Source organism: Magnolia sinica, chromosome 11 (assembly GCF_029962835.1).
Source record: "Magnolia sinica isolate HGM2019 chromosome 11, MsV1, whole genome shotgun sequence".
In the NCBI taxonomy this organism is placed as follows: domain Eukaryota; kingdom Viridiplantae; phylum Streptophyta; class Magnoliopsida; order Magnoliales; family Magnoliaceae; genus Magnolia; species Magnolia sinica.
Window position 1 is genome coordinate 47,313,548 of NC_080583.1, and position 26,583 is coordinate 47,340,130.

The window sequence follows — 26,583 nt, forward strand, 5'->3', positions numbered from 1 at the left end:
TTCCATTTAAAAAGATGAATTTGTAAAGTTCATATAGAAAGAAATGTGTTAACAGATGTGCATAACTGTACAACTGAGATTAAATTGTTTGGTGAACACAGACGCACCCACATGCACTTACACATGCACAGCAGAAGATCACAGTGAACTAATTTCGAGTATTTCAAGATTTATGTCATCGCCAACAATAGCAACATGAAAGTATCATAAATAAGTACATTTATGGTGAACACTGGATTAGCTGAAACATAAGGTTGACGTGACAAACGCTAAAAATGAATGACATTCCAACTTTTACTGTCAGATGTTTGAACCAAATAAGCACAAATAATAAATGCATGTTAAGAAAACTTACCATCTCTGCTCCATATTCTTGCCTGTCCATCGTAAGAGCCTGTAGCGAGAAGGGTCCCTTCCCCCTGCATGATAGCAAACAATAGAGAGAAGATAAGTGAAAAGGGCAAGCAAGACCATTTCATAGCAGTGTCCACCTAGATTAGTACTATGCAAAAAAGATCAAGTAAGATTGAGAAGATATATCCAAAGCATTTATCCATGAGAAGAGAATAAGGATGATAATGTATCAAAAACTTCAACAACAATAATGCTGGCAAAACTCACATTCCAATCAAGAGTTGTGACATCCTTGCATTTCTCGTTGGTTCTTCCCTTAAAATGTTTCAAAACTAGTACCTTTGGAGTTCCATTTTGTAAACTAGAGCTACAAGGTCCATCTGCAATTGCCCAAATCCGCGCCGTTGAGTCACCGGACCTATTATAAGTAACCCATAATCAAGAACAGAGTAGAGTAAACAGCAGAAAAAGTGATACCAAACAAAACACATTCACATGGGTACCTTCCAATTAACCATATCAAAAAAAAAAAAAAAACCAAATATAAGAACAGAAGGAAAATAACAAGTAAATGAACTCTAGCAGAAGTTTGATGATGCATAAGCAATAAGAGCATTTACTAAGTGATTATAAGACACTACCTAGAAAAATGCAATGGATTAGGTTTAGTGATCTTTGAATACCAATCTGAACAATACCACCAAATTTTCCAATAGATAGAAATGGTGTTTGTCCAGATTCAGAACCTGAAAAAAATACTGAGTAGATAGAAATTATATCAACATCCTGACATTTTTTAGACCTTCCTCTAACAAGGATGTTTGCTTCTGATCACTAGATTATTGGGTTAAAAAAAAAAAAAAAAAATCTCATTGTTTAAGCATCGTTTTTTGAAAAATCATTGAATAAGCATTGTATTCTGCAAAACTCTTAAATCAGTTGTAAAATCTACATGAGTTAAATTTGCTGAATTTTTACAGGTTTCCATGACTTATAAGATCCAATCTTGTGGCTTATGGAATTACTCAAACACCTGGAGCTGGATGGAACATGAAACAAGTATGGATGGGAGGTTGGAACTAGGCAAAAAAATTAAAGTTTGTGTGAACTCCAGAATCTTAATTCCTTTATCAATTTCATGATAGGAGGGCTAGGCGAGAGAGGGGTTAGCATGGCAGTGCATATCAGGTGGTTAGGTAAACCGGTTAATCACTCTTCACTCATGATAGTTTTCTCATGGAACATCAGTGGCTTAGGGTGCCCCCGGACAAGAATGCAGGTCAAGGGCGTATGTAGATGCCAGAATGCTCAAATTGTTCCACTGCAGTAGACAGAACTACAGATCTGAGACAGCGTCATGATCTGATTGATGGGGTTGTCCATCGTTTGGAGTGGGGGGTGGGCGCGCATCAGGATGAATTATAATGATATTATGAAAATGTAATAATTAAGGAAGATGGGAGGGTAGGGAGATCATCAGTTTCGATCTCTTTCAATGAAATAGTATCAGGATCCAGATGGATGTTGCATGGGCCAAATGACCTGAATCTTAGAAGGGAATTCTACGCTGAGCTGAACAAAGTAACAATCATGTGGAGTCTCCCAAGGTGCATTGGCAATAACTTAGGTGTAATCAGGCTCTCCAAGGAAAAGAAACGAGACAGTAGGATGACAAGAAATATGGGCACTTTTCAGTGTGCATCCACAGAAATGATCATATTGATTTTCCTCTCTGGGGAGGGTCCATTACTGAAGACCAATATTGAAGTTATCGGCGAAAAGTCGATAATATCGGTGTCGCGAGCGTTGCGACACTGAAAACCCCTTTTTTCGTTTCTCTGCCAGTTGTCGGTGAATTATCGACGATTTTTTAGAGTTTTCGCGATAATCATAGTTGTTGGGCGACAAATTCGTTGTAGCTACCTAACTGGGTCACAAGCTGCACTGTAACTAACAACCCGTTTCGCCGAAAAAAAGGTAGTATCAGAAATTTTGGGGAGAGCATCGTATATGCGAAAAATTAAAATTAAAATTAAAAATTTAAAAATTGTAAGAAGGTGATTTCGGTACCTGTAGAAGAGGTACGCCAGATTGGAAGAAGAATTCAGTGGGCCAATCAATCGATTGACAACAGATGTGTGTATGAAAAAACCTCCCCTTTCCTTTTTGTCTTCGAATAAATGAAAATTTTCAAAATCAACAGGAATTCTGGCAAATAATCTATGATATCCCTTGGGAATTTTGGTTCAATTTGGGGATTTGGGTTCGAAATGGAAACCCTTATATTGGGATTTGGGTTCGAAATGGAAATGGGAAACCCTATTCCCCTTTCCGAAAATGGCATCAGACACCCTTTTTAGGGACGTGGATTATGCTGGTGTTGCTTGTGAGTCGTGAGTTGCGGCTACTTACAGTATTGTGGGCCCCACTACGATGTAACGTATTTTATCTACTCCTTCCATCTATTTTGGACACTCATTTTATGGAATGAGCTAAAAAAATGAGTTAGATCCACATTTCAGGTGGACCGCACCATAGGAAACAATGGTGATTGAACGCTTACCATTAAAAAATTCTTAAGGCCCATTGTACTTCTTACTTTCCACCCAACCACTTCATTAGGTTCACACAGACCCGAATGAAGGGAAAACACAAATATCAGGCTGATCATAACTTTTGGGCCCCAAGAAGTTTTTAATGGTGGCCATTCAATGACCACTATTTTCTATGGTGTAGACCACCTCAAAATTGGATCTGACTGATTTTGTGGCCCATGCGCTAAAATAATCTGCTAGAATGAATGGACAATGTAGATATACATCTTATATTATTGATGTAGCCCCACGGCCAGGGTCGCACCCAATAATGGACTGTGAACAAATCCCACTGGTACTGGGTTACTCGTACGGTTTTAATGTACTAGGTAAACTGTGTTGGGCCCACAGTGAATGTATGTGCTTTATCCACATCGTCCATCCATTTTTCGAGCTCATTTTAGGGGTTGAGCCCAAAATTGAAGCATATCCAAAGCTCAATTGGACCACACCACAGGAAATCGTGGGAATGATGATTTCCAACGTTGAAACCTTTTTAGGGCCCACAGTGATGTTTATTCGTTATCCAACTAGTTCATAAGATCAAAAAGACATGGATGAATGGAAAATACAAATATCAGCTTCATTTAGAACTTCTATGGCCCTCAAGAATGTTTCAAAGGTAGACGTTCAATTCACACTATTTCCTATGGTGTGGTCCACTTGAGCTTTGGATATGCTTCATTTTTGGAATAAAGCCCTAAAATTGCTTGGTAAAATGGATGGACGTAGTGGATATAATACATAAATCACGGTGCACCCCATGGAGTTTACTCAGTATGTTAAGACTTGCTCGGTCTGCAATCCGCTCCTGCAAAACCTTCAAAGAAGGGCTTGCCATGGATGTAGGTGGGGCCCACCATGATATTTGTGAGAAATCCACTCCGCCCATTTGTTTTTCTAGATCATGTAAGGACATGGGCCAAAAAATGAGGCATACCCAAAACTCAAGTGGGTCGCATGATAGGAAACAATGCAGAGTAAACCTCCATCGTTGAAACATTCGTGGGGCCACAGAAGTTTTGGATTAGATTTATTTTTATTTTTTTTCCCTTTTTCTTGGTAGTGGCCCATCTGATGTTGGTTGTTTGACAACAACAATTGTATGATCCAAGCCATCCGAGCGAGGGAGGTGAAAAACAGCATTGTCTCAAGGCCATCCAGAAATGTGTACTTTTTTAATTCATTTACTTTTACCTGTCTTAATTATTATATGTTAGCTACACTTGTATTATATAAACTCATTTTGGTTATTATTGGAGTGTTTTCTTATGGCAGCACATGCTTTTTTGAGCCCATTAAATGAGAACTTATTATTTAATGCATTCTTTTTGTAATTTTTTATTCCTAAATATGCAAATATGTGTATGTAGGCATGTCATGAAGTTTCACCAAAAAATTCCACCGTTTCTCCCATATTTCCCCTCATTTTCCACTCATTTTTGGTTATCAACGATAACAATATTATATCTTTATCTCCAGCCAGCAAAACTTGTAGCGATACCGACAACTCGAACATTGCTTAAGACTAATAACCAGGCAATTTTGGTGCTGACAAGAGTCGATTGACTACCTTTATAAGGTGATGGGGAATCCATTCATCCGAAGTTGTTGCAAAAGGCGGTGCCTCACCCCATCTCTAATCATTGTCCTATCACACTATGTCTAAGTTGGACCCCTATTCCCCAATCCAATGTCAGTTTAGGATGATGTGGATGGAAGAGGGTTTCTTGCAAAGTGTGAAAGAGTGGTAGTGTATGTTACAAGTAGAAGGGGGTGAAGCTCAAAATGCAAAAAGCAAAGAACGAAGAGTGGAATAGATCCTACTATTGGAGAGTCGAGCAAGTGATGTAAAAAATTCTCATCTGATCTAGGCAGGAATGGATAGGAAGGAAGAAGTTGGAATAAGTGGTGGGTTTTGTTGTAGGTAAAAGGGGGAGGTTACGTGAGGCTTATATGAAGCTCAAAACTCATAGCAAAGAACAAAGAGTAGAATAGATCCCACTTTGGGAGACATATCAGAGATTCCATATGAGATCGAGGAGATAGAACGGAAAAGGCAAGCTCTCAGAGGAAGATATAGTCTGTAAAAAAGATTTATAAATTGAGTATAAAGGAAGACGAAGGAGGAAGAAATAATGTGCGTCAAAAGTCAAGGAACCTCTGGTTAGAGGACTGGTATACAAAATTCTTCCATGGCTAGTGCTAGCAGGGTTAACCGCATCCAAAATATTGAGGCAGAGTATACCACAATCCATCCTATGTAAAAGATGCTAACAGGTCCGAACTGTTATTAGTAACCTAATTTATATCGTCACTCAAGTATCCTGTCCAAAGACTCCACACAATGAGGAACATACGAACTAGCCCTCTCAAAGTAGGCAAAGACTCCACACAATGAGGAACATACGAACTAGCCCTCTCAAAGTAGGCACGTTGAATTGTAACTTTCTGAACTTGAGAAATTTTTTAATTTTGATTTGTGACCTTCTAAAAGGGAGATTTTGTGAGATGGCTATAAGACCGGCCATGCTTTACATTATAGAATGTTGGGCAATTAAGAAACAATATGCTCATAAGATGATTGTGGCTGAAATAAGGATGTTGAGATGGATGAGCGTCAAGACAATGATAGAATTAGAAATGAATGCATTCAAGGGAATTTAGGAGTAGCACCAATAGGTAATAAGATGGAAGGAAAGTAGACAGATGTTTGGTCGAGCAACGGAGATCAAGAATTGGTCAGTTAGAAGAAGCGAGTTGGTACAAGTTGAAGGCTCTAAAAGGGCAAGGGGCAAGCCAAAAAGGACGTGGATGGAGGCAGTAAGAGAAAAGGATTCATGTAGCTAGACCCAATTCTTTGGGATAAGGCTATGATGACGGTGATTTGTACCCTTTCAAATATTTACCATAAGTTTGTGCTTGAGTTAGTATAATATAACAAAATAAAATCTATAAATTAATATGCGCAAAAGTTTTGTATGCTTACTTCCATGGAAAATATGAAAATACATGAGGTTCTTATAGACGCACACACATGTTCGTGTGAGTATTGATGTGCAGAGAAAAGAAACAATATTCTAGTGGAATCAATCTTTCTTGACAAAGAAAGCTAAACTAAAGTATACAATAAGCAAGAAAGATACCCACCCTGATGCTAGAAGGGAGCCTTCTGGACTCCAGGCACAAGCAAAAACCTGTAGGTGGAAAGAAATGGCATAATGCAAAGAAGCTTTAGCTCATCTGTCAGTAATAGCTTTAAAAAAATGTATGGAGAGATTATTGCAACCCCAGACCTCAGAAGTATGTCCTTCCAAAATGGTTACATCAGAACTAGGGATCTCACAAGACAGAGATGGCGTGCTAGGAGTTATATCCATTGGTTCTGGACCTGCACAGCATATGAAAAAGAGGTCTTAGATCATTTACATGAGAGATTGAGATGCAGAAATTACAACACATATTGTGTGTGAGCGCACGTGTGTGAGAAAGAATTTTACAATAAGAAGAAAAGAAATAATACAAAAGGACACAATAGTTCTGCAGAAGCAGAAGCATGTGTGATGTGTCTAAACATTTTAATAATGGACTTTACAAATAGTATTCATCACAGGAACTTTATCATGTATTATTTGTCCCTAAAAACACAACGTCCAAATTATCTATTGAAAAACTTAAGTGGTTCAATGTAAAACGTTTGCTATAAACTCCCACTAGTGTGATGCCCCAGCCTGGGTAGAGGGTTGGTGTCAGGTATGTAACTAGTCATTGATTTTTTATTTTTATTTTTTGAGAGGTAACTAGTCATTGAATTTTGCTGAAGCAATTGTGTGAATTCCACCCCGACAAGTTGATTGGCGGATCTACTAATCCCAACTCAATTTGGCTCAGATGAAACGACGAAACCAAGCGGCCTCTTGTGTGACTTGTCCCAACACGAGAGTCCGAGACTGAGCTGGCTGATTCTTGTGGTGGGTGCGCCCAAACTGCCAGAATTCTGATTTGACTACGCCGAAACCATGTGATGCAGGATAACTAACCATTTTCTTTAAAAGCTCGAATTGATAGAGTGTGGTGAATCATTCCCTTTATCTCATAAACCCAGGCCCCACGTCCCATGGGTTGGGTCATGGGTCGAACCCCCCTCGTGGGCCCCACATCACATGGGTTCCACCTCACACAGGCCCTCCACCCCGAGTGTGCCCCTGCATCCCACAGGCCACCCCCCTCGAGCCCGGTGTGAAAATGTTTTTGCATTAATCACCCCCGGTGAGGAGTCTCGAACACTAGACCTCCCGCTCTAATACCACTTTGATGCAGGACAACTAACCACTTGCTCTAAAACCTTGAACTGATAGAGTGTGGAGAATCAATCCCTTTATCTCATAAGCACAGGCCCCACATCCCATGGGTTAGGTCTTAGGCCAAACCCCCTAGTGGGCCCCACATCACATGGGTTACGCCTTAAGCGGGTGGGGCCCACCTCACATGAGCCACCCGCCTCATGGGCCGCCCACCCTGAGTGTACCCCTACATCCCACAGGCCACCCCGCTCGAGCCCAGTGTGAAAATGCCCCCGCATTACCATGGAGTGTCAAATGATATTTAAACCTTGATGACATATTAACCTAATCTTCGAAATTACCACAATGCCTTTAGAATTAAAGTATCTGTGGTTATAATTAGAAATATCACGAACAACATGTATAATATTTTAAGTTCATCATTCTTTGCAAATGAAACTCCTTGGTGACAGCATAAAAGGTACATGATGATAATATGGAGAGAGAGAGAGAGAGACTCCGGCCCCGTTTGTTAAATCTGAAGTCTAAAGACCGAATCTGAAATCTTAAGCCTGAATCTGAAATCTGAAGTCAAAAAACTTGTTTGATAATTATGGCTGAAGTCCGAAAATTAAGACTGAATTTAAAACAACCTGTTTGTTAACAAACATCTTAAATGTCTGAAATATGTTAATTTGACACATTTGCCCCTATCTCCCATTTGGAAATGTTTTACATTATAAAGAAATTATTTTTTATTAAATAAAAATAAAATCACTATATTTAATTCAAATAAACTAAAATACTTAATAGAAAACTAAAATATCATTATTCATAAGGCCCTCAATTCCTCTTAGCGGGAAGATTGTCACTATGTGTCATGTAGCGTTGAGCACCAGTAGCAATAAAACCTTCAAATAAGGCCCACCTTGATGTATGTGACCCCAAAAACGGTTTTAATGGTAGATGTTCAATTCCCCGCTGCTTTTTGCAGTGTGGTCCACTTGATAGTTTGATATGTCTTATTTTTCGTCTCAAAAGCCTTAATATGAGCTCGCCAAATGGATGGACAGTTTGGATATAATCATATAACACATACCTTATGATGGGACCCACAAAACTTGACGTCAATACGGCATCTATATCGTTGGTGTGAGGTACACCTAGAGGTGTACACGAACCGAACTAGCTCGGTTAGCTCGCTCGACTCAACTCAAAAAAGCTCGATTCGACTCGGTTCGAAGTTGAGTTCGAGCCAAGTCGAGCTGATTTTTTGAGCTTGAAAATGAGTTCGAGCTGGCCCCAACTCGACTCGACTAGAATCGAACCAGTTCGGTGACTCGGTTACTTTGATATTGATGTTGCTCACCAAGTGTTTAATGAAATGACTCAACGAAGTGTAGCTGGTGGAAAGGAAGGTATGTATATGAAACCAATACCCTTTTTTTCTTGATTTTTATATTGCTTAGAAGGTGTTTGATAAAATATCTGTAAAACCATTGCTGCTGTCTCAAATTCAGTGAGATTGGGCAATCCAGGTGTTTGTGAAAATGTTGCAATGGCGAAATTGGCTCGAACTGGCCCGAGCTGCTGACAGAACCGAGCTGAGCTGGCCAGTCAGGCTCGAGGACCGAGCCGAGCCCAGTTTGAGCTGAGGTCAGCTAGTGGCTGAGCCGAGTCGAGCTGAGGCCGACTCGACTCGGTTCAACTCGATGTACACCCCTAGGTACACCAGCCAATCCGCATTCTACTTGGATGTGGATTAGCTATTGACAGGTTGAATAGCGAGATTCGCTGCCGAAGTGACGTCACCAAGTTCTATGGTCCCACTATGATGTATGTGCTTTATCTACACCATCCATCTATTTGGAGATTTAATTTTAGGGCATGAGTTAAAGAATTAGGTAGATCCAAATATATAGTTGACCCCAACACAACAAACAGTGGGGAGATTGATGCCTACCGTTGAAACCTACCTAATGCTCACCGTGATTTTTATTTAAAATCCAACCTGTTCACAAGTTAACACAGACATGAAAGAAGGGAAAAAACAAATATCAGCTTGATCAAAAACTTTTGTGGCCTATTTAAGTTTTTAATGGTGGGTGTCACTCTCCCCACTGTTTTCTGTGGTGAGGTCCACTGGAGCTTTGGATTTGACTCATTCCTTGGATCTTTACCTAAAATTATATTTCCAAATGGATGGACGGCGTGGATACAAAACATACATCATGATGGGGCCCACATAACTTGGTGACGTCACTTCAGTAGCGAGTCTCGCTACTCAACCTCTCAGTATCCAATCCGCAGAAACAGATTAGCTACTCAACTGATGATCGGTGCTATGTGGGCCCCACCATGATGCATGTGTTTCAACCATGTCGTCCATCTATGTTTCTAGATCATTTTATGGTATGAGACCAAAAATGAGGTATATCCCAATCTCAAGTGGACCACATTATAGGAAAACAGTGTTTAATGAATGTCAACCATTAAAATCTTTTTGGGGGCCATAAAAGTTTTGGATCAAGTTGATCTTTGTTTTTTCCATTCATCTGGGTCTATATGACCTAATCAACAGATTGAATGTCAAATAAACAGTACATTGGGCCTTAGGAGAATTTTAATGGTGGATATCCAATCACTATTGTTTTCCCGTGGTGTGGTCCACCTGAGATTTATATTCCTCTCATTTTTGGTATCAAGCCCTAAAATGATCTTTCAAAATGGATGAATGGAATGGATGAAACACATACATCATGGTGGGCTCAAAGAAGTTCCCCATGTTAAAAGTTGGGATGTGTATAACGCAAGGGACAAAATTTCTCTCGCAAAGGATAATTTTGGATTTTAAAAAAAATTAATCACAGAGTGCATTCTCCATTCCCCATTAAGCTAGACTCCTATCACGGAAAAATTTCAACATAAAGGACTCCCATCACGGAAAAATTTCAACAAAAAATCGTGGAGCGCTTTCCTTCTTATGCGTTAACAAACACCACTAAACATGGAATATTTTCAGAATTCCACGTTAAGAACAAATATTCAGCGTTAACAAACAGGCCCTCAAGTCCCCAAAAACTTAGTGGGACTTCCCATGTTCAGAGAAATGGTCCAGTACCCTCAAAGCACAACAAGCTATGGTGCTCCTACTTGTATTAGGATGTATACGTAGTCTTATCAATCAATCTTCACTGTCAATTAAGTCTGGCACATGCTTCATATGCCGCCATGCAAAAATAGACTGATATGATGATTCTACCATCTAATCAACAACCTATAAAAACAGAAGGGAAGGATTATTTAGGACAAATAGGTCCAATCAACAATTGCAACCACCCATATGCCAAGGCCTGTCATGAATGGGTTATGTTTTAAAGAATTAAACATGATAGTGACCATCTCATCCATGGCTTGGAAAACAATCGGCTATAAAATAAATAAATAAATATAAGGCCAACTTTCGGGTAGATAGGATCAGTGTTCGAAGTATCAGTATCGCTACAAGTTTCGCTGGCCAGGGATACGGAAACAATATTGATATCGACAATAATATCGCTGATAACCGGAAATGCAGGGAAACATGGGAAAAACGGTGGAATTTTAGCAAAACTTTAGGAAATGTTAAAATGTACATATTTGCATCATTGTTTTCAGTAGCGTGTGTAGCGTAGCGGTAGCGTACGCTACGTAGCTTGCCTGTGCTTTTTTTTTTTTTGGTTTTTCCATTGTATTAAACAGTGGTGAACTCACACCACAGGCAACAACTAAAGTTTTTTTTTTTTTTTTTTTTTTTTAAAAAAAAAACCTATTCAAAAAGGCTTCCAGACCCAAACCGATGCTACCGACGCTGCTACTCTCCCCACCCTTCAATCTTGAGATCAAAAATCTACTTCTAGAGGCAAACCGACGCTGCTGACGTTGCTCTTCTCCCCACTCTTCAATCTTGAGTTCGAAAAGCTACTTCCAGACGCAAACCGATCGGCTGTGGAGCTTCAACATTTGCAGTTTTCAATGATTCAATTTCATCTTGAGATAAAAATAGGTACGCTCATTCCTATTTTTTGATTTTTTTTTGATTTACAGTGAAAATAACTTGGTATTTTTAGTTTTTTCCTCATTTTTTTCCCTTTTAAAATGTCGGTTACTATCGGTTGTTTATTCTTTATACTTTTTTAATTTTTTTCTGTGGTATGGCCCACGGGAGGCCCACTGAGGTGCGTGAAGGAGTGGATGTGCATTATTTTCTATGGTGTGGCCCACGTGGGGCCCACTGAGGTGCGTGAAGGGGTGGATGTGCATTATTTTCTATGGTGTGGCCCACGTGGGGCCCACTGAGGTGCGTGAAGGGGTGGATGTGCATTATTTTCTATGGTGTGGCCCACGTGGGGCCCACTGAGGTGCGTGAAGGGGTGGATTTGCATTGTTTTCTATGGTGGGCCCACTGTGGTGTGCGTGTGTGTGTAAGTGGTGTGCGTGTGTTGATTTTTGTGATTCTATGATTTGTTTGTGACGTGTTTTTTTTTTTTTTTTGGTTAAGTAGTGAACTAAAGAGAGAAGAATGTTTGAAGAAAAAGAGATTTTGCATGGAAATATGTGGCTGATAATCCACTTGGACAATCTCATAGAAATTATGTGCTATGCAAATTTTGCGGTCAAAGATGTACAGGAGGCGTGACTCGCCTAAAGAATCATTTGGCCGGAACCCACAATGGGATAAAGCCGTGCCCAAAAGTGACGAAAGAAGCCAAGGATGAGTGTAGAAAGGCTTTAAAGGAATATCATGATGGAAAAAATAAAAGAAATGAGGTGTTTCGAGATATTGGGAAAGGGGGATCAACATATCTTTCTGGTTCTGCAAGTGATAGCGCTATCGTAGGTAATGATGCTTTCATTAACAGCCAACTTGGTAGTGGTTCTTCTGGTAATCAACCAATGGCAAGAGCAAGGGGTCCTATGGATCAATTTGTTAGCAGTGAGCAACGTCAATCCACATTGAATTCAAGGTGGAAGAAGGAAGAAAGAAAAGAAGTATGCAGGGTGATTGGAAGATTTTTTTTGGGGGGAATGCTTTGTCATTCAACCTGTGTAATAGCCCATACTTTTCAGCATTGTGTAAGGCTATTAGCAAGTTTGGACCGGGATTGAAGCCACCATCCATGCATGAGATGAGAACATGGATACTAAAAGAGGAGGTTGCTAATACTAATAGTTTAATGAAAGCATACAAAGCTTCCTGGAAAACTTATGGATGTTCAATTATGTCTAATGGTTGGACGGATGGAAAGAATAGAAGCATCATTAACTTTTTGATTAATTCTCCGATGGGAACAATGTTTTATAAGTCTATTGATGCTTCAGATTCAATAAAAGATGGAAATTTGTTATTCAAATATCTTGATGAAGTTGTGGAAGAAATTGAGGAAGAAAATATGGTCCAGGTTATCACGGATAACCATTCAAGCTATGTGAGTGCTAGGAAGAAGTTGATGGATAAGAGGAAAAGGATATATTGGACTCCATGTGCTGCACATTGCATAGATCTGATGTTGATGGATATTGGAAAATTGAAAATATATTCTGAAACGCTTGAAAAGGCAATGACAGTGACCAAGTTTATTTATAGGCATGGAATTGTATTGAGCATGATGAGAAGCTTCACGAATAACCATGAGCTTCTATGGCCGGCAGTGACACGCTTTGCAACATCATACCTCACCCTTCGAAGTATTAACAAGCAAAAGAATGGTCTTATAGCCATGTTTGCATCGGAACAATGGTGCTCATGTTCTTGGGCTAAAAAACCTGAAGGAATAAAGGTACGGGCTATTATAATGTTTGATCCGAAGTTTTGGCCGAATGTTGCCTTATGTGTTAAGAGCATCATGCCATTGGTAAGTGTTTTAAGAGAAGTAGATTCGGAAGAGAGGCCAGCAATGGGGTTCATTTATGAATTAATGGACATAGCAAAGGAGAAAATTGCATTTAATTGCAATGATGTCAAAAAGAGATGTTCCAATTTGGAACAAAATAGATGAAAGATGGACTCCTCAGCTTCATCGTCCTCTACATGCAGCCGGGTACTATTTGAATCCTCAAATACAGTACTCAGATAAGTTCTCTACACACCCCGAGATAAAAAGGGGGTTGTTGGAGTGCATGGATAGGATGATCCCCCATGAAGAGCATGCTGATGCTGATATTCAGTTGGATGAATATGACAAGAGAAGAGGGGATTTTGGCTCTCGCCTTGCACTCGAAACCATGACAAAGCGTTCCCCAAGTAATTTATAATTTTATATTTTGATATTTTCATTTTTATGTAAATTATATTTTTATAATTGGTGAAAGTATTTCATTAATTTATAAATTATAACTAATTTATGCAGCTGATTGGTGGGAACACTTTGGAGATAGAACTCCACAACTTACGAAGTTTGCAGTACGAGTTTTAAGCCTCACATGCAGTGCTTCTGGCTGTGAGAGAATTGGAGTACTTTTGAACAGGTGACTTTTGTACCATTCAATATTCTAAATTGGCTAATTTTTATTTAGTAGATTAGCAAGTCTTTGATAATTGGCTGACATAGATCATCATATGATTAGATCCACACAAAGAAGAGAAATCCGCTAGAGCAACAAAAGCTTAACTCTCTAGTATATGTGATATATAATATGAAACTGAGAGAAAGAAGCATGAAGAGAAGGGCGGCAATGGATCCAATATTGGTGGACCACATTGAATCAGATGATGAATGGATTGTTGAGAAAGAAGGCCCTGTTCTCCCAAATGATCCATCATGGCTCGAAGATCAAAATATGGCCTTTGATATTAGTGCCATTACAACTATTCAGGAGTCTAATGATCCAATTGACAGCAATGCACCATCAACATCAAATATTTCTGAAGGAGTTTGCCCCCCACCTTCCTCAAAGAAAAGGAAGGCAACTACTTTAAGGGCCCGTTTGTTAAATCTGAAGTCTAAAGCCTGAATCTGAAATCTGAAGCCTGAATATGAAATCTGAAGCCTAAATCTGAAATCTGAAGTCAAAAAACTTATTTGGTAATTATGGCGGAAGTCTGAAAATTAAGTACCGAATTTGAGACTATGTTTGTTAACAAACATCTGAAATGTTAGAAATACGTTAATTTGACGCATTTGCCCCTATCTCCTGTTTGGAAATGTTTTACGTTATAAAGAAATTATTTTTTATTAAATATAAATAAAATTAATTTATTTAATTCAAATAAACTATAATAATTAAGAGGAAATTGAAATATCATTATTCATAAAATAAAATTAAAAAAAAAAATTCCTTATGAGGAGTATCCAAAACTCATTTTAGGACATTGGAACAGAATGAGGAGTATCCAAAACTCAAGTAGGCCATACAAGATGAAACAATGAGAAAGGAATGCCTACCGTTAGAACCTTCCTAGACGAGATGAAGTGAAAACATCATGAACTTAAACTAATACAAAACTTTCGTGGCCATATAAATGTTTCAACGGTGGTCACAAAATCTCCATTATTTCCTAGTGTGTGGCCCATTTAAGTTTTGGATACATCTTATTTTTTGTTGCATGCCCTAAAATAAGCTCCAAAAATGGATGGATGGACTGATTTTCTCACAAACATCGTAGTAGGCCCCACACAGAATCTTTCGCAGGAAGTTCCTGCGGGAGTCTTTCACAGGAGGCGTATTAGATACTGACAGGTTAAGTAGGAGACTGGCTACACTGAAGTGACATCACCAAGTTCTGTAGGACCCACCATGATGTATGTGTTGTATCCACACCATCCATCCATTTGGAGATATCATTCTAAGGCATGAGACAGAATGAGTCAAATTCAAATCTAGAGTGGACCCCACCACATAAAACAGTGGGAAGAGTGATGCCCACCGTTGAAACCTTCCTAAGGTCTACTATCATGTTTATCTGAGATCTAACATGTTCAAAAGTTAAGACAGACATGAAAGAAGGTAAAAAACAAATTTCAGCTTGATCTAAAACTTTTGTGGCCCTTAAAAATTTTTAAGGGTGGAGGGCACTCTCTCCACTGTTTTCTGTTGTGGGGTCCACTCGAGCTTTGGATCTGACTAGTTATTTGGCTCATACCCTAAATTTATATCACCAAATGGATGGACGATGTGGATACAACACATACATCTTGGTTGGTCCCACATAACATAACATGGTGATGTCACTTCAGTGGTATTCTCGCTAATCAACCTGTCAGTAGCCAATCCGCGTCCTTCGCAGGAAATCCAAGAAACGGATTGGCTACTCCGCTGGTACCTGCCAATAGCTTGTGGTCGGTGCTCTGTGGGGCCCACAATGATGTATGTGTTTCATCCATTCCGTCCATCTATTTTTGACAGATCATTTTACTGTATGAGACCAAAAATGAGGTATATCCCAATCTCAGTTGGACCATATTACAGGAAACAATGTTGAATGAGGGTCGACCATTAAAAACATTTTAAGGGCCATAAAAGTTTTGGATCAAGCTGATTTTTGCTTTTTCCCTTCATCTGGGCCTATATGACATAATCAACAGATTGGATGTCAAATAAACAGTACAGTGGGCCTTAGGAGGATTTTAATGGTGGATATCCAATCGCTATTGTTTTCATGTGGTGTGGTCCACCTAAGATTTATATACCTCTCCCTTTTGGGATCAAGCCCTAAAATGATATTTAAAAATGGATGAACGGAATGGATGAAATACATACATCATGGTGGGGCCCACAGAGCACCGACCACCAGCCCGGGCTGGTGTCAAGGGGAGTAGCCAATCCGTTTCCAGAAATCCAGGTCCGATCTGGACGGAAGCGGATTGGCTAGTGTGCCACACACCTGTGGGTCACATAATAAAGTATGTGTTATACCCAAACCTTCCATCCATTTTTCGTGCTCGTCTTAAGGCTTGAGCAGAAAAATAGGACAGATCTAAAGATCAAGTGTACCACGCTGCAAAAAGTAGTGGGGGATTGAATGCCTACCATTAAAATCCTTTTTGGGGTCACAGAAGTTTCGTATCAATATGAAATTTGTTTTCCTCTTCATCCAGGTATTTGTGACCTTATGAACAGATTGGATGAAAAAGAAACATTATGGTGGGCCATATGAATTTTTTAACGGTGAAAATCATTATCCCGCTGCTATTTTTGGTGCAGTCCATTTGAGCTTTGGATATGATTCATTTTTTGGCTACTATTGTAAAATGATCTCAAAAAATGGATGAATGATGTTGATATAATAAATAAATCATTGTGGGCCATGTAACTTTGATCTACTTTGAACCGTTCGCACAACTCGAAGCTCGAGGAGCGTAGGCGCTCGTCTTCCCACAACACGTATCTAGTCCCCTGCCATCAACCCTGTGGCTTGTGTTCGGTGCTCTGTGGGCCCGTTATGATGTATGTTTTTCATCCATTTTTACTGATCATTTTAGGGCTTCACAAAAAAAATATAAATAAATAAAAATAAAAATAAAAAATTGAGAGGGATATAAATCTCAAGTGGACCACACCACAGGAAAACAATGATGATTGGATATCCACCATTAAAATTCTCCTAAGGCCGACAGTACTGTTTATTTGACATCCAATCTGTTGATTAGGTCATACAGGCTAGATGAAGGTAAAAAAACAAAGATCATCTTGATCCAAAACTTTTATGGCCCCAAAAGGTTTTTAATGGTGGACTTGAGTTTTATTCAATTTCCATTGGTTTTTATGGTGTGGCCCACTTGAGTATTACATATACCTTATTTTTGAGCGCATGCTCAAGAATGATCTGAAAAAGTTGGACTGTGTGGATCAAATAAATTACGGTACGGCATAAATAAATTTCACATGTTAAAAGATAGTTTTCTAAAAGAAAAAAATATCCGTAGTAGTAAGGGTAATTTTGGAATCAAAAAAAAATTTTAATAGAAAATTTTATGGAGCGCATTCAACGTTCACCATTAAGCCAGGCTCCCATCGCCAAAAGAATTCGGCGAAATATCGCAGAAAATCACTCAGCACTTTCCGATTTCAGTGTTAACAAACAACTCTTAATACGAGGCATTTTCTCAATTCCGTGTTAAGTGTTAATTTTAAGAGTTAACAAACAGGCCCTAAGTAAGTGTTTATAGTTATAGATTAAGTTACACGAACATTTTTAACAAAGAAAGTAAAAGACCAATGAATCTCTTTTCTTTTTTAAATGTGTAGGTGGTCCCATGGGAAGATTTCTTACTCCTATAAGAGAGGAAGGAGATATAGGAATGAGTGTTCATGGTGTGGATGATTTACATGCAGATGTAGATGCTGATGCTGATGATGAAAGGCCTAGACCTGGTGACGAAGTGAATGAGGATGATGACAACGACAATGATCTATTAGATATAGATGACCTTTAGAGTTTAGACACTAGAGTCTAGAGAGTAATTATTGAGAATTTGACATATCGATTTTGAGGAACGTGACATTTGTATTGTACTTAATGCTCTTAACTTTGGGATTTTTATTTTAAAGAATGTGACATTTATATATTTTGCTTTTTTCTTATAACAAGTTCTCATTTAATGGGGCCTTAAAAGCATGTGTTGTTGTAAAAAATCAATCCAACCATCCCATTTGTCCTATTTAACCATCCAACATTCCATCCAAACATTCATTGATATTGTAAAATATCAACAACACATGATATTTCACCAAGAAATCATCAACAATTGTAAAGGAAATGAAAGATTGTGGTCTCAATATTACGTATATTGCGTTATCGATAATATCGAGATAGTATTAATATTATCAACGAGAAATTGAACACTACACACAACCATGTGCCCATGAAAAAATTTTGAAATAATTTTTTTCCAATAAACAAAATTTTGATGATATTAATACGTTGGCGATACTATTGAAATATCATCGATACACTTATGATACAAGTATTACCTAAAATAAAGGATTGGATCCACTAGAAATGTTGATGCATTGGCAATACAAGCGACACCTAAAATTTACATAGTTGAAAATATTGGCGATTACATTAGCGATATTGATACATTGACGATACTTAGCAATACATTGCTAATACCTGAAATTTTTGATACTACCAGCGTTACCGGTTTCGCTACCAATGTTATCAGTATTGTGAGCTAGAGATAAAGATAATATCGGAGATATTTCGATAATATCGGAGATAATTCGAACACTGGATAGGATCACCTGTTCAAGGTGATTTTTTAATGGTGGCCCATAAGCAAAGCATTACATAACAATATCGACCGGTACAATATGACCCTCTAACAACCTCTTTCTTTGGAAAATAAAATCTCAAAAATCATTTATAAAATTCTTAAAACGTGAGGATCCTAAATATGTATTCCATCCTGTTTTAGACATTTATTTGGTGTAACAGGCCATTCTTCGATAAGAAAGTTATCCGTTGGGCAATGTCAACTTGACATGCTAAAAGTTGACCATATATGCCTTAATCAAACACAAATCAAGCATGATTTAGTGGATTAAGGACCATCACATATACATACAACAAAATGATGATGGAAAAATGAGAGGAAAAAAAAAAAGGGGTGACAGTTTAGTCCTTCAAATATTTCCCAAAATGGTTCACTCGCTTCAATTCATCGAATCCAACGCATTTGATCCTCAAAACAGACCTAGATCCAGTTTAAAATTAATTTAAAAGCTTCCTTCATGGTTGAAATGAATAAATAAGTGGAAATGGTAGAAAAACTGAAAATAAAAATTTTCAAAATGGGACCGTGGGACCATCGGCCTATAATAGCCATATCGACCCTGTAACAGTGTGCCAATATGGGGCATATCAAGCCCATATCGATCGATACACCCTCATAACGGACTGATTTACCCCCTATAGTGTAATGGGGTGACCGTTTCCTTTACGAAACAGCCGATACAGCCGAAACAAAACGTTTTTTAATACCATGCCCATAAATCTATGTAGGGCCCGACGGACTATCCAAAAGGGTTCCTAGGACAAGATGACCCGCTGAAAATAGGAGCATCATAACTTACAGTGCTCCGAGAGCACCAGACCTTCCTCATATTTGCTCAAAGCTACTACTCCCCAACCTCATGACAGAATTTTTTGCACTTGATCCTAACCTGAGATGGCAGATAGGAAGTGAGGTGTTTAATGAAGAGAAGGTATACCATAAATGTTATACAGCAAAAGGAAATAAACAATACCATTTATTAGTAGCCTGTGACGAAACAATGACACTCCACTTTTTTTTTTTTGCTTTTTTTTTTCTTTTTTGAAACTTTTAATCAAAACACGTCCGAACTCCAGGACATGACTCATGTATTTCAGGAGACTTTCTGCTACTTGGGTTGAGTTTCTCCTGGAAACACCGTTCCCCACGTGAGAAATTTCCTGAAAAAACTGCCGACTTTATTTTTTCACCCTCACCCCTAAGAAAGGCAGTCTTGCCATGATTCATAGGAAAAGGGATTTCTCAAAATCCAAAACCCTAGTTCATCCCTAACTCTCCCCCAAGCATTGAATGACCTCAAGTATATCGCCAAAGTCGGTGAAATCAAATCCTTTGATGGTTTGTTAAAGGTTGATGAGGCCATATCTGTACAACAGATATTATCCAATGCTTAATGTAGAGGTTGGATGTTATCATTCAGGTTTTCAAACTGCACTAGTGGGGCACATGATATAATGATCCCAATCATTGATATGATGGGTCTCACCATGGATGACCCATCAGCCAAACACGAGTGGGAGATCTTGGATACAAAAATTTGGCCTAGTTCTTGGTTGCATATGAACCTGTACTGCAATATCTTTCCTAAACATCCATTTCAGGCCCACCTATTTCATAAGGGCAGTCTTGGCTGGTAGACTGCTTGGACCTACTAGCTTGGCCCGTGGGCCGGACTTGGGCCTTGCATGCATGATCAATTGTTCGGTCAGGCTTGGGGTCATGTCATTTTAGCCCAACCTAACCTGACTTTATACGCTGAATTATATCCCACAAATATGCCATTTTAATCCTCAGTTAGGTGATCCATCCATCTTGAATTTAGACCTTTGGTTTCATTCCTCTAAAATGTTTATTTCCGTGAATGTGTGGCCCACTTGCTAGACAGAAAAATTAGGAACATTCAAGTTTTAAATAGGAATTTAATCAAATTTCAGGCTCAGGCGTGGACCGTTATGCTAGGCCCATGCCACACTCAGGCCAGGCTCGGGCCTCATGTCTTAAGTTACAGGTTGGCCCATTGCCACCCCTACCTATTCAAGCCTTCATATTTTTCCGCCCAAGAGACTTACTCCTTGGTATGGGCCATCCAAAGTGGGACCCATTCATCAATGGTTTAAATCAGTGCACCATGGGCCCCACTTTCTCAGGTCAAAAGTTTCAATGGTGATGTGCAATTTTTCAGCCCTCCAAATGTCTAGTGAAAAAAAAAAACACGCAGAAAGAGAAAATAACCATCCACAACAACCATACTACAGTGAAACAAAAAAGGTTCATTTTTGAGAAAGGAGATTTATGATTAGGCCCACTGTTTGCAGATTTCATGCAAATTACACATATGACATGCAAGGTATTCCGTAACGGTAACAGTGGCCATAACGGCCACCACCGTTACCTTTACGATACGGGGCATAACAGCTGTTACATCTCCATAATGGCCGTTACGGTCTCTCTTTTTTTTAATTTATTTATTGAAAAAACCTCCGAAAAACATGTATCTGCCCCGTAATGTTGATTAAAAAGTATTGAAAACCTATGTCTCATAACAGACTATTACGGGGCTATTATGGCCTTTATAGGAGATGTAATGTGTTGTTAACGGCAATTATGGGTCATTTTTTTTTCCATAATAGCTGTTACGACCGTTACAACCCCATAACGTGTAATGGTTGCCACCGTTACCTTTACGTAACGGCCTTTACGGCCCCGTAACGGCCTTTACGGCACACCATGATGACATGCTGGTGGGAAATGCATGGTTGCATGATAGTTGTATGTAGGCCATCAGTTCTAAAAGTAGTTTAAGTCGGATTTAGCTATTTTCAACATTGATCTTTAAAATCAATCCACACAATTTGTTCCCAAACATTCCTAAAACGCCCCCAACCACTAGAATTCACAATAGCAGCCCATCTTTTCATATAACTCTTCATTGTGGGTTTTGAGTTTGTATAAGCAGACCTGACAAGAAAAGGGCAGGCTTGGGATGTAGTCGATAAGAGCAGTAATATTACCTCTTTTATACAAAAAGTCGTGGAGGATATGGTACCCAAAGATGGTTTACGTAACAGTGACAATGGGTACCATTACGCGTTACGAGGCCTAATGGCCACTACAGAAAATTGGCCCGTAAAAAGCCATTACACTTGGGGAAAAAAAAAAGGAATAAAAAAGGCCATGATGGCCCATATCTTAATGGTAACAACAGTAGTTGTTATGGCCACCGTTACCGTTATTGAATATCTTAAAGGATTGCGGGTGTCGAGAAGCACAGGGGGTGAGGAGATGACTAGTTGTTAGGTATGGGATGGTCAGAAATGGTTGGGACATTAATGTAGCAACTCGTAACTAGAGTTGCACACAAACTGACTCAGCTCGAGTAACTTGCTCAACTAAAGGCAACTTGACTCAGATCGAAATTGGGTTCAGGCCGAGTCAAGCTCATTTTTTGGTGCTAAAAATAAAAAAATAAAAAAATAAGTCGAGTCTAAGCTGGACTTGGTCTTGGGCTCGAACCCGACTCGGCTGATTTGACCGGGTATATAAATACTCGGCCATCCAAAAAGCCTACTATGGATCCCACTCGGCCACCCCCCTTTTTCCTCTCCTCTCTCTCCAGCGTCTTCCTAGCCGTTCTCTGATCCGTCGAGCACCGAGAAGCACCCCGCTCAGCCACCACCCTTTCTCCTCTCCTCTCTCTAGTGTCCGACCGGCCACTCCGATCCAACGAGCACCAAGTAGCACCCCACCATTTCCGATCGGCTTTTCTCCGTCTCCGATCTAGCGAGCACCGAGCAGGTACTCTCTCTCTCTCTCTCTCTCTCTCTCTCTCTCTCTTTCTATTTGCCCCCTCTTGCTCGGCCAGGCAGCCGGCCACTGTCAATAGCTGACAATGGCAACCCGATCGACCACTGGCCATGTGTACAGTATATATTATATTAATAATATATATAATATATATTATAGATTTACATATAATATATATAATGTATATATAATTATATATTCATATATATTATATATAATGTATTTATATATTTGTAATACATTATATATTATATTATAATATAATATTATATAGTACATTATAATATAATATATAATATTATAAACACCTAAATCCCTAAATCATTTTAAAGTATAGTATATATATTATATATTAATATTATTGTATAATATATTATATAATACACACACACACACACACACACACACACACATATAACTATAAATTATACAATCTAAGTTAAATGGATGGATGGTTGGGAGGCAGGGATGGTTGGATGGATGGATGTATTGGGTGGTTAGATGCATGGATGGAAGGTTGGATGGATGTATTTGTTAGTTTGTTAAACTGCTTTTAATTTGTTAGATTGTTAATTTGTCAATTTGTTAGATTGTTAAATTATTATATATTTTTTTAATTTGTTAATTTGTTAGATTATTAAGTTGTTTTTTATCTATTATTGTTGGATTGTGAGATTGTTTTTAATTTGTTAGATTTTTAAAAAGAAAATAGACTGTAAGAATAGATAATTAGCTACCCGTTTGAGGATTTTTATGTTGTCAAACATAGATACAGCATGTTCTTGGATGCATAGAAATCCTCAAATTGTCTCATTTTTTAACAGTTCAGGGTTAAATAGATTGTAATATCTTCATTTATTCCAATTTAATAGTCTTTTCTTTTTCTCTCTGGATATATTTCCTACATTTATTTCAATCATCAAATATTCACACTTGGTGTGAATGGTTGACATGGGAATTAAATACAAGATGAATATATCTAGAGAGATAAGGGAAGATGCTGCCGGAATTTTGACGTGGCATTTAAATTGAAAATTAAAGTCATTACAATTTATCCAACATTGAATGGGTGACTGATTAAGACGTTTAGGCAAGTATAGTCGTCTAGGTAAGCATTACATATTGTAATTCTATAGAGTGATGTAGTGAAGATGGATAGATAATCAATTACCCGTTTGAGGATTTCTATGTTACCAGACAAAAACAGTATGTTCTTGGAGGTATATAAATTCTCAAATTATCCTATTTTTGGACAGTTCAGGATTAAATAGATTGTAACTCAAATACATAAGCATGTTTCGATTCGTCTCTCCTTTCTCTCTGGATATATTTTCTGCATTTATTTCCGTCATCAAATGTCCACACTTTGTGTGGATGCTTGACATGCGAATCAAATACAGGATGAATATATCTGGAGAGATAAGGAGAGATGTTGCAAGAATTTTGGCGTGGCATTGAATTTGGAAAATGAAGGCATTATAATATATTCAACCTTGAATGAGTGGTTGATTTAGACAGTTAGGCAAGTATAGTCATCTAGGAAAGCATTACAATTTTCAATCTATAAAATGGTGTGGTGGTGAATATTATAACATTTCAAAACCGTCCTATATATGACTAGTGAGGAAGCCACAAATACCCTGGTATGGGTGTATAGCCACATCTCCTCTTATTGTAGAGGGAGACGTCTTCAACTGCAGCTAGATGAAAGAAAAGATCAGTAGTATGGGATGATTTTAAAGAAGTCATGGTTAATGATGTGTTGAAGATCAAATGAATTTACTGCAAGTCATTGTACGATAAGAATCATGGGGGGTCAATAACACATTTAAACATACACAAGCAAATTTTTTTAAGAAGACCAAAGATCACACGACCAAGCGGTTGTTGTCATTTAATAAGTCTGAAGCGGACGACTCCCAAGGAATAATTTTCACTCATAAATTTGAGAAAGAGAAGCTGAAAGAGTGGTATGTTAAATTAGTGATCGTTGAAGAAAAACATTTCAGAATGATAGAAAACAAAATGTTCATATCTTTCTATCAATTCTTTAACCTTCGAACTAAGGTCTCCCACGTCACTGTGCAGAGAGAGCATGAAGATGTACACAAATGAGAAGATTAAACTAAAAAAAGTTTTGGCATCAGTCTCTAGAATAAGTTTGACATATAATTTGTGGACGGTGTCCAATGAAAGAAAGGTATACATTTCATTAACCATGCACTACATAGATAAATATTAGAAACTCCGTAAGATAATTTTAAACTTCCGCCACCATCTTCCTCATACTAGTTTGTTTATTTCATATTGCATCTACAGTTATCTACAAGAGTGGGGCATTGAGAATAAAATTTCTACAATAACTTTAAATAAAGTTTCAGCAAACAACAATGTAATTTCATATCTACGTGACCAATTCAAGGCAATCGAAAATTTATTTTTTGATGGAAAAATACTACAAGTCAGGTGTTGAGTCCACATTCTAAGCTTGGTTATGCAAGAAGGGCTGAAAACAATTGACCACACTACAGAAAACATAGGAGAAAGTGTAAAATATACAAGGGGTCGCCTTCGAGATTGAGTATATGGAATGACATGATCCAACGTTTGAATGTGTCATCTCAAAAAATGTTTTAGTTAGATGTATGTATACGTTCAAACTCGATTTATGAAATGTTAGATACAGCAATGGAATTAGAGCTTGCATTTTCTGAATACGCACCACGTGACAAAACGTATTCTTGGTTGCCAAGTGCAAATGATTGGCGTAAAGCAAAAAAAGCTCACAACTTTTTTAAAGTTTTTTATGACTGCACGAAGATTTTTTCTGAAAATAAATATGCAACTGCGAATCTATTTCTTCCATCTCTTTCGAAGACTAAGGATGCCCTACAGAAAAAATTGTCAGCATGGGTCCAAATTTTATACGACAGAAGACAATTGGTATGCAATTGAAGTTTGAAAAGTACTGGGACGAATGCCATTTGTTAATGGCCCTAGCAGTTGTTCTTGATCCTCGTTGCAATATGGGCTTGGTCAAGTTTATTTTTATGAAGATTTATTCTGTTGAAATGGCGGTAACGGAGAACTCCAAGGTTCATCACGCACTGGAAGAATTGTACAATTTGTATGCTACTAGTTTACCCAGAGTAGGTGTTAAAGAAGTTAAGAGCTACAGATGTTTCTATAAGTGATGATAATGTACTCAATGAATACATATCTTACTTAGCACAAGAAGAAACAGAAGTCGAACAAAAGAATCAGAGCTAGAATTGTATTTGGAATAGTCAATCATAAAGCGCTCGAACTTTGATGTTTTAGAATGGTGGAAGACGAGTCAGTGAATCAAAATACCCTACATTATCTATGATGGCACGGGACATATTATCAATAATAATTTCAACAGTGGCATCAGAATCCGCTTTTAGCACAGGGAGTAGGGTTGTGAGCAAACATCGAAGCTCACTTTTACCAAAAAAGTCGAAGCATTAATTTATACACAAGATTGGTTGTGTCCGATATGGGGAGGTAATATTCATGATGAGGAAGAGGAGATCGAGAGTCAAGACGAGACTACACCTATAACAACAACTACATGAAGGCGGTTATAAATTATTTTCATTCTGTTGAAACTTGAATGTAATGTAATGTAACTTGAGTTGAAAGTGGTTCAATGTGATTTTTCTTCATTATTGCTTATTTGCTTTTGTTTATCATATTGCTTCTATTTAGCTCTTATACCAAGTTATTCGTTTCTAATTTCTATTTATTTTTATAAATCCTCAACATACTACCTTTTTTATTTTATTTTTAAAGGTATGTCATCAAATTAAGAGCTTTAGAAGAATAGCAACTCCAACTCACCTTAAAATGTAGTATGGAAGATGATTCTAGATAAAGAAGTCCAAATTCGTTTTTAGACCCTTCTAGATTCAAATAAGAAACCTTCCACTCCATCGAAACCTTCTAGTATACGGAGAACTACTACGGAAGAGGTAGAGGAAACCAGATTAAGAGCTTTAAAAGAAAAGCAATTCCAACTCGCCTTAAAACATAGTTTGGAAGAGGCTTCTAGACATCAGCGATATCCTCCAAGACAACATGATGCCGAAACAGGATCGAACATGAGCAACAAAAAGAAGAAGAGTAACAAATTCAAGTTTCTCACCCATCTCGGTGAATTTTATAAGGCGTTAGGTACTATATACAAATCTTCACACAAAGAAAGTTTGACAAATCCAGTTCAAACTATAAAGGAGCACGAAGGAAACCTCTCTTCACCTTCTAATT

General features: G+C 38.2%; 1 protein-coding gene across 1 annotated transcript in view; it reads right to left on the reverse strand.

Moving 5' to 3' along the window:
- LOC131219090 (WD40 repeat-containing protein HOS15) overlaps positions 1 to 26,583 on the reverse strand; it is a 103,958-nt gene that overhangs the window by 33,063 nt on the left and 44,312 nt on the right. The window contains exons 4-7 of the mRNA XM_058214091.1: positions 6,245 to 6,339; positions 6,099 to 6,145; positions 622 to 772; positions 356 to 419 (exon numbers count right to left, since the gene is read on the reverse strand). Coding sequence (XP_058070074.1) covers positions 356 to 419; positions 622 to 772; positions 6,099 to 6,145; positions 6,245 to 6,339 — 357 coding nt within the window. The remainder of the gene's footprint in view (positions 1 to 355; positions 420 to 621; positions 773 to 6,098; positions 6,146 to 6,244; positions 6,340 to 26,583) is intronic.